The 10,654-nt window shown below is 36.7% G+C and overlaps 1 protein-coding gene across 2 annotated transcripts in view; it reads right to left on the bottom strand.

The window, feature by feature from the left end:
- Positions 1-448: 448 nt before the first annotated feature.
- The window catches only part of LOC142149861 (uncharacterized), a 23,476-nt gene continuing 13,270 nt past the window's right edge, over positions 449-10,654 (bottom strand). For both annotated transcript variants that reach the window (XM_075205163.1, XM_075205164.1), the window contains 4 exons: positions 8,523-8,636; positions 4,742-4,855; positions 2,200-2,370; positions 449-632 (listed from right to left, as the gene is read on the bottom strand). In XM_075205163.1, the coding sequence (XP_075061264.1) occupies positions 555-632; positions 2,200-2,370; positions 4,742-4,855; positions 8,523-8,636 (477 nt within the window). In that variant the 3' untranslated portion in view covers positions 449-554. The remainder of the gene's footprint in view (positions 633-2,199; positions 2,371-4,741; positions 4,856-8,522; positions 8,637-10,654) is intronic.

Genomic DNA, 10,654 nt, shown 5'->3' with positions numbered 1-10,654 from the left:
TTTTAATTTGTTTAAAACTGGTTTGGGTCAGTTTCCTTGAGAAGCACATGTTTTCAGCTATTGGGGGAAGTTGTCCCTCACCCTTTGAAAGGATCAAATGAACTGACCTATGACCAGAAAGCAACTGGAATATCATTAACCCTGGACCAATGAAGACCTCACTAAGTATTATCTGTATACATATTTACATCATCAGTGTTTTTCTATATTGAAGCTATATATGCATGCTGCCCCATTTTTCTGTCTCTCTGATCCTGACTACATTTGGCCATGACTGTATTCCCTGGGTGAAGCACTATAAGGAAAATGTAATGTATTCTGTGTTTTTATACTTTCCTGCTTTATTGTAACATCTTTAATGCATAAATGGCTTGCTGTAAAATCCTGCTATATTTTGCAATTAAATATCTTTGTGCTTTGGAACCACAACAATCGCATTGGACAATAATTATTTGAAAGCGATACAATGACTTTAATAAGTATGGCAGAGTCATTTTGCCCATATTCCTCTCTCTCATTGTCAGAAGCCCATCTCTCCTTCCTAGTGTTAATTGTTAAATCCACGGATGAGAGTCCCTCTGCACTGTGTCTCTCCTCGGGTCTATATCCACCCTCCAGTTCTTCATCACAGTCTGTAAAAAAAACACACAAGCTGCCCTCAGAAATATCACATATTTTACACTACTTGAAGTTCATTTTAGTTCAAAGAGAAAGCAGCCATGTTGTGCCCTCAGCAAATGTCCTATGTAGTCTAGTTTAGTACCTGGGTAGATATGAAGATACTGTATGTAGCAAGCATATTTTATACTGTAAAAGACAATAGCATACATTATGGACTTATTTGGATAAACAGAATTTATAATAGTTTGTATATAATTATCTATATACTAAAAGAAGACTATTGCAAAAAAAAACAGCAAAGAGGACGTCCAGTATGTAAATAAGTCACATGACAGTGCACAGACATTCTAGGAAGTTTTCCCATATTCTAGGAAATAAATCAATGTTTTACTACCAGTAAGTCACAACAGTAGTGGGTATCACCATAATATATCTGGGTCACAAACCCCAGTAACGCTGACTCGGATGACTGGCTTCAGAGAACTTTAATGATCTCGTTCAGCTCTTTTCATACAGTCTTCATGATTTATGGAATAAAATGCTGGAACTGTTTACTAGTCAGTGATATTAACGAGGGATCGTGTGCTCTTGAAATTGTCTTTGAATGAGCTCATCATAGGAGATTTGTTTTGGTGGAACTACAAGTTACAGCATGCCCTGCCAACTAGAGAGCCATAGGTTTAGTCAGCCTGTTCTACACCATTCTAGTCTCTAAAGATGTCTGTAGTATGTGCACTCTAGTTATGCCCCAGTGTCATATAAGAGTAACCTCAGAACACCATTTATAAAGTTACAATACTCCGCTAAACGTACTCACCCTGTTTACTGTATAATAGAAGCACCTACACAAGTTTAACTAAAGCAAGTCCCACATGTTAGGAAGGCAGAGCCTTCCTGATATCTATGGACAGAGTTTCCCCAGCTACTGGGTACCCTGGATACATCTCTCAGTCTCAGATACAGTTTCTCTATACAGTCATTGCCAGTTGGCGGTATAATTGGTGACTGTACCCTTTTTCTGCTTGGTGGAGTTTACCGCCAATGACAGAACTGCAAGTTTTCTGTGAGTGGTTTGGGTTGGGGTCTACTATCTAGACTAGCCTCCAAGAATTCAGGTTCTACTCTTTATACTAGCCTCTAGGAATTGCTTTTTACACTTGGCACCGGAACCAGAGATGCCGAGAGGTATCCCTGCCATTAGTGTCACGGGCCCCGATGCAACCACTCCTCACAGACCCTAGAATCCTAGACTGTACACGCAGCTTCGACAAAGCTGCCTGATACCCGCACCCCTGTCCTCATTTACAGGATGACCTGAGTGGGTGCGTTACTGCCTCCCATCAGATCCGCAGAATCAGCTGCTGACATCTGCTGCTGTGAACATTCTGATGATCTGATCTGATTGGCTCTGTGAACATTCTGATGATCTGATCTGATTGGCTAGAGGGACAGATATTGCTGGAGATGGAAACAAAATGGGTTTCTGACCGTATCAAGTGAAAACGGTTACAGATACCTATATGTAAATATATATTAGCAGTCCATAAACACTGATTTGCTACGAATGGGGATATCTACCTTAGCTGGATGCTCGAGCCCATCTGGAGCTGTGGTGGTCTGAGCGCTCCTCCCTCCAGATGGTGTCCTTATTGTCCGTTCAGGGTGCTTCTTGGGTGGTTGTGCACCAGGCATTACAATTATGTTTGTCATGGGAATCCGATTGGGAGATAATCCCACAGAATGATTGGTCTGAAATCACAGATAAACGTCGGTTATGGATTTAAGTAAACACCAACTTGATTTCAGTACATTACATCTTGAAGATGCAAAAAGGGCACCAGGCAGCAAAGAGTTAAAGATATAAAGGAAAGAATCTGGCAGAAGTCTAAATAAAACAAATTGCTCTTTGCTGCTGCTGCAGTATTGTCAGTAAACCTAACACGGCCACAGCTGGGCCTGAGACACAGAGCGGATTTTACCATTTCAATAGAGAGTTGCCCGACAACCATTTCCAGGATGGGCACAGTGGCAGAGGGTAAGCAGACCACCCCCCATCCCAGGGCCATAACTAGGGCTGTGCGATAGGGGCGACCGCTGTCGAAGTCAGCTAATTGGATAAAGTAATTTCAATTAATATCAGACAACTCGACTTTGTCTGAAAATTATGCGTAGAGAACGCTACAGCGTGGAGAAGCATATCCAGCCGCAACACGTGGCAACAACAGGGTTTACACATTTACACGCATTCACACGAACATACACATTTGTAATTAGTACACATTAATTGTAGTTGCAACACATAGTTAAATATGTCAAAATGTAGCAAGATTTAAGGTTAATATTATAAGTTATATACATGTTAGTGAAATCAAAGGTTCAGGTTACAGGAAACATGTCATGTTTAGTATCATTTTAATTCGCTATTTATCCTCTGTTGTCTGGTTCATTCACCGAAGGGATCGCACATTGCATACTCTAGTTATCAATGATAGGGAATAAATGTTTAAAATGATACTGTCTGTGTAATGTAAATAGACTCGTTTAAACTGGATTCTTGGCGGGAAAATCGGAGTCATCATCTGGAGAGCAGACCCCCACCCTTGGAATGTTAACCCCCACCTTTGGAGGGGGTTGTTTGAACTGGCCTATGACCTGCATTACACTGGACCCTCCTGAAGCCTGGACCTATAGAAGCAAGCCACATCATCTGTATTGTTTTCTCTGTATCACTGACTGTATATAAGCAGGGGCTCTGGACCTAGTGGACAGTCTACTTGACCACAGCCTTCAGACCTGAATGACTGTACACTGGATCCAGGGCACCTGCGATAAGTAACGGCTGTACTTATTTTATTCTGATTTGTTTTTCTGCAACTTTTGGCTATTAAATCACATTATGCTTTGGAACCACATTACAGCAATCGACAATCGTTAATGGATATCAACTAGACGTGCATAACACCGCCCAGGGCGCAAAGCTGAAGGGTTGTGCAGTTTAGGAATAAATTAGATTAATTTGGTTAAAATTGAGGGCCAGGGGTGCGGCATTTGACATCCGCTGCAACTTTGCACATTCAAACGATATTGACAGATACTCTGTGTTAACAATGGATCTGGGATACAACCCTGACTTCTGAACATCTATCCATCTATCCCATATCTATCTATCTATCCATCTATCCCATATCTATCCAATAACTACACCAATTATATCTCATATCTATCTATCTAATATATATCCCATATCTAATTATCTATCTATCTATCCATCTCATATCTATATATCCCATGTCTATCTATCCATCTATCACATATCTATCCATCTATCCCATATCTATCTATCCCATATCTATCTATCCCATCTCTATGTATCTATCCATCCCATATCTATCTATCTATCCATCCCATATCTATCTATCCATCCCATATCTATCTATCTATCCATCCCATGTCTATCTCTCTATCCATCCCATATCTATCTCTCTATCCATCCCATATCGATCTCTCTATCCATCCCATATCTATCTCTCTATCATCCCATATCTATCTCTCTATCCATCCCATATCTATCTATCTATCTATCCATCTATCTATCTATCTATCTATCTATCCACCCCATATCTATCTATCTATCTATCTATCTATCTATCTATCTATCTATCTATCTATCTATCTATCTATCTATCTATCCCATATCTATCTATCCCATATCTATCTATCACATATCTATCTATATATCTCATATCTCTCTATCTATCTATCCCATATCTATCTATTTATCTATCTATCTATCCCATATCTAACTATCCCATATCTATCTATCCCATATCTATCTATCTATCCATACTTGGAAATATATGGGGGAAGTCTCACTCCTACATATTTATCAAGCTGTTCCAAGTCAATTAGGTTATAAATATACAATAGGTCCTTCCCAGATCCTGTTGGTTAGAACCATTACCTTGTGTTATGTATTATGTTGGGTTTTGTACAGATTCAAATTAATGCATCAAGTTTTGTTTCCCCCTAACCATTGTGTGTGTGTAATCCTCTCAATAAAGAAAGATTGTATTAAAAAAGAAATGAATACACAATAGTAACTCATTATATCAGCACTCACAGATCCGGGCGCTATCAATGTTTGGCGTTTATTGGTCCCACATTTGCCTCTGGTCGGAGGACGAGGAGAGATTGCTGGTAATTTCTCTCCGTCATTCCTCTCACAGTGATCCACCTGTAATATAAACTCATTTTTATTCTGTGGCACGTAATACATTACATAGGAACAAACATGGCTTTTCCTTATCAATGGTAATAATTTAAAGTGTATGGAAAGGTCTGAAATTACTGCACACAGCTTGAAGTAAATACAATAGCATTAATAATGTTTTCGGTGAGTGCTGAGGATCCTGTGTTCTATCTATCCCATATCTATCTATATATCTAACATCTACCTATCCCATATCTACACCAATTCTATCCCATATCTATTTATCCCATATCAATATATCCCATGTCTATCTATCCATCTATTCCATGTCTATATATCCTTCTATCCCATGTCTATCTATCCATCTATCCCATGTCTATCTATCCATCTATCCCATATCTATCTATCCATCTGTCCCATATCTATCTATCCATATATCCCATAATATCTATTTATCTATCCCATACCTATCTATCCATCTATCCCATATCTATCAAATATCTACACCAATTCTATAGCATATCTATCTATTCCATATCTATCTATTCCATATCTATCTATCCATCTATCCCAGATCTATCCATCTATCCCATATCTATCTATTTATATATCCCATATCTATCTATTCCATATCTATCTATTCCATATCTATCTATCCATCTATCCCAGATCTATCCATCTATCCCATATCTATCTATTTATATATCCCATATCTAGCTATCCAATATCTACACCAATTCTATCTCATATTTATCCATCCAATATCTATCCCATATCTAATTATCTATCCATCTCATATCTATATATCCCATATCTATATATCCCATGTCTATCTATCCATTTATCCCAGATTTATCTATCCATCTATCCCCATATCTATCTATCCATCTATCCCCATATCTAACTATCCATCAATCCCCATATCTAACTATCCATCAATCCCCATATCTATCTATCCATCTATCCCCATATCTAACTATCCATCAATCCCCATATCTATCTACCCATCTATCTATCTATCTATCTATCTAACTATCTATCTATCTATCTATCTATCTATCTATCTATCTATCCCATATCTATCTATCCCATATCTATCTATCCCATATCTATCTATCCCATATCTATCTATCCCACATTTATCTATCTATCTATCTATCTATCTATCTATCTATCTATCTATCTATCTCATCTCTATGTATCTATCCATCGCATCTCTATCTATCTATCCATCCCATATCTATCTATCTATCTATCTATCCATCCCATATCTATCTCTCTATCCATCCCATATCTATCTATCTATCTATCCATCCCATATCTATCTATCCATCCCATATCTATCTATCTATCTATCTATCCATCTATCCATCTATCTATTCATCTATCCACCCCATATCTATCTATTTATCTATCTATCTATCCTTCCCATATCTATCTATCTATCTATCCCATATCTATCTATCCCCTATTTATCTATACATAAACAGGGGTGGGCTGGGCCGGGGGGCATCGCCCCCCTGGGCCGCTCAGATTCTCCGCTTTTAGGGCCGGCAGGGAGGACGGCCGGCTGCCCCCTGATGCAATTTCTCCCGATTTTTACCTGCGGCCGCATCTGATGACATGAGATATCTAATATATGGACAGGCGCGGGCTGGGAGACTTCAGGAGGGGGGCGCACAGGCGGCCGCATCACATGGCACGCGTTGCGGCCGCGTCATCAATGACGCGGCCGCATCCCGAGTAATGAGCTGCGGCCGCCTGTGTGCCCCCCTCCTGAAGTCTCCCAGCCCGCGCCTGTACATATATCCCCTATCTATCTATCCATCTATCCCATATCTATGCAATATCTAAACCAATTCTATCTCAAATCTATCTATTCTATATCTATCCATTCCATATCTATCTATCTCATATCTATCTATCCATCTATCCCAGATCTATCCATCTATCCCATATCTATCTATTTATATATCCCATATCTATCTATCCAATATCTACACCAATTCTATCTCATATCTATCTATCTAATATCTATCCCATATCTAATTATCTATCTATCTATCTATCCATCTCATATCTATATATCCCATGTCTATCTATCTATATATCGATCTATCTATCTATCCCATATCTATCTATCTATATATCTATCTATTTATCTATCTATCTATCTATCCCATATCTATCTATCTATCTATCTATCTATCCACCCCATATCTATCTATCTATCTATCTATCTATCTATCCCATTTCTATCTATCTATCCCATATCTATCTATCTATCTATCTATCTATCTATCTATCTATCCCATATCTATCTATCTATCTATCTATCTATCTATCTATCTATCTATCCCATTTCTATGTATCTATCCATCCCATATCTATCTATCCATCCCATATCTATCTATCTATCTATCTATCTATCTATCTATCTATCTATCTATCCATCCCATATCTATCTATCTATCTATCTATCCCATATCTAACTATCTATCTATCCATCCCATATCTATCTATCTATCCATCCCATATCTATCTATCTATCTATCTATCCATCTATCCATCCCATATCTATCTATTTATCTATCCATCTATCCATCCCATATCTATCTATCTATCTATCTATCTATCTATCCATCCCATATCTATCTATCTATCTATCCATCCCATATCTATCTATCTATCTATCCATCATCCCATATCTATCTATCCATCCATCCCATATCTATCTATCTATCCATCCATCCCATATCTATCTATCTATCCATCCCATATCTATCTATCTATCTATCCATCCCATATCTATCTATCTATCTATCTATACATCCCATATCTATCTATCTATCTATTTATCCATCCCATATCTATCTATCTATCTATCTATCCATCCCATATCTATCTATCTATCTATTTATCTATCCACCCCATATCTATCTATCTATCTATCTATCTATCTATCTATCCCATTTCTATCTATCTATCCCATATCTATCTATCTATCTATCTATCTATCTATCTATCTATCTATCTATCTATCCATCCCATATCTATCTATCTATCTATCTATCTATCCATCCCATATCTATCTATTTATCCACCCCATTTCTATCTATCTATCTATCCATCCCATATCTATCTATCTATATATTTATCCACCCCATATCTATCTATTTATCCCAAATTTATCTATCTATCCCATATCTATCTATCTATCTTTCTATCCCATATCTTTCTATCCCATATCTTTCTATCCCATATTTATCTATGCCATATCTATCCCATATCTAACTATACATCTCATATCTATCTATCTATCTATCTATCTATCTATCTATCTATCTATCTATCTATCTATCTAATATCACTCTATGCATATCATATCTATCTATCTATTTATCCATCCATCCTTAGATATATATGGGGGAAGTCTCGCTCCTACATATCTATCAAGCTGTTTCCACGTCACTTTGGTTATAAATACAAAATAGGTCCTTCCCAGATCCTGAGTGGCTAGAACCATTACCTTTTGTTATGTATTATGTTGGGTTTTGTACAGATTCAAATTAATGCATCAACTTTTGTTTCCCCCTAACCATTATGTCTGTGTGTAATCCTCTCAATAAAGAAAGATTGTAGCTAAAAATTAAATGAATACACAATATTAACTCATTATATCAGCACTCACAGATCCGGGCGCTATCAATGTTTGGCGTTTATTGGTCCCACATTTGCCTCTGGTCGGAGGACGAGGAGAGATTGCTGGTAATTTCTCTCCGTCATTCCTCTTGCAGTGATCCACCTGTAATATAAACTCAGTTTTTATTCAGTGGCACGTTATACATTACATAGGAACAAACATGGCTTTTCCATATCAGTGGTAATAATTTAAAGTGTATGGAAAGTTCTGAAATTACTGCACACAGCTTGAAGTAAATACAAGTAGCATTAATGATGTTTTTGGTGAGTGCTGAGGATCCTGTGTTCTATCTATCGCATATCTATCTATATATCTAACATCTACCTATTCCCATATCTACACCAATTCTATCCCATATCTATTTATCCCATATCAATCTATCCCATGTCTATCTATCCATCTTTTCCATGTCTATATATACATCTATCCCATATCTATCTACCCATCTATCCCATATCTATCTATCCCCTATCTATCCATATATCCCTTGTCTATCTAATCCATCTAGCCCATATCTATCTATCCCTTATCTATCTATCTATCTATCCATCGCATATCTATCTATCCATCCCATATCTATTTATATATCCATCCAATATCTATCTATCTAGTCTATCTATCTATCTATCTATCCATCCCATATCTATCTAATCTATCTATCTATCTATCTATCTATCTATCTATCTATCCCATATCTACCTATCCCTTATCTACCTATCCCATATCTACACCAATTCTATCCCATATCTATTTATCCCATATCAATCTATCCCATGTCTATCTATGCATCTATTCCATGTCTATCTACCCATCTATCCCATATCTATCTATCCCCTATCTATCCATCTGATCCCATGTCTATCTATACATCTATCCATATCTATCTATCTATCTATCTATCTATCTATCTATCTATCCCACATTTATCTATCTATCTATCCCACATTTATCTATCTGTCTATCTATCTATCGCATATCTATCTATCCATCCCATATCTATCTATCTATCCATCCCATATCTATCTATCTATCTACCTATCTATCTATCCATCCCATATCTATCTATCTATCTATCTATCTATCCAATATCTATCTATCTATCTATCTATCTATCTATCTATCTATCTATCTATCCATCCAATATCTATCTATCTCTCTGTATATCTATCCATCCAATATCTATCTATCTATCTATCTATCTATCTATCTATCTATCTATCTATCTATCCACCCCATATCTATCTATCTATCTATCCACCCCATATCTATCTATCTATCTATCTATCTATCTATCTATCTATCTATCTATCTATCTATCTATCCATCCCATATCTAGTCTATCCCACATTTATCTATCTATCCCATATCTATCTATTCCCTATTTATCTATCCAGTCTAAGCCCATATCTATCTATCCCACATCTATCCAATATCTACACCAATTCTATCTCATATCTATCTATTCCATATCTATCTATCTCATATCTATCTATCCCAGATCTATCCATCTATCCCATATCTATCTATTTATATATCCCATATCTATCTATCCAATATCTACACCAATTCTATCTCATATCTATCTATCTAATATCTATCCCATATCTAATTATCTAAATATCCATCTCATATCTATATAGCCCATGTCTATCTATCCATCTATCACATATCTATATATCCATCTATCCCATATCTAGCTATCCCATATCGAGCTATCCCATATCTATCTATTCTATCTATCTATCCCACATTTATCTATCTATCTGTCTATCTATCTATCTATCTATCTATCTATCTATCTCTCTATCTATCTATCTTCTCTATCTATCTATCTATCCCATATCTATCTATCTATCCCATCTCTATGTATCTATCCATCCCATATCTATCTCTCTATCCATCCATCCCATATCTATCTCTCTATCCATCCCATATCTATCTCTCTATCCATCCCATATCTATCTCTCTATCCATCCCATATCGATCTATCTATCTATCCCATATTGATCTATCTATCTATCTATCTATCTACCTATCTATATATCCACCCCATATCTATCTATTTATCTATCTATCCATCCCATATCTATCTATCTATCCCATATCTATATATCCCATAA

This window comes from Mixophyes fleayi, chromosome 4, assembly GCF_038048845.1.
Source record: "Mixophyes fleayi isolate aMixFle1 chromosome 4, aMixFle1.hap1, whole genome shotgun sequence".
Lineage (NCBI taxonomy): Eukaryota > Metazoa > Chordata > Amphibia > Anura > Limnodynastidae > Mixophyes > Mixophyes fleayi.
Note: the sequence above shows the minus strand (reverse complement) of the source record. Positions and strands in the feature narration are given on the sequence as shown.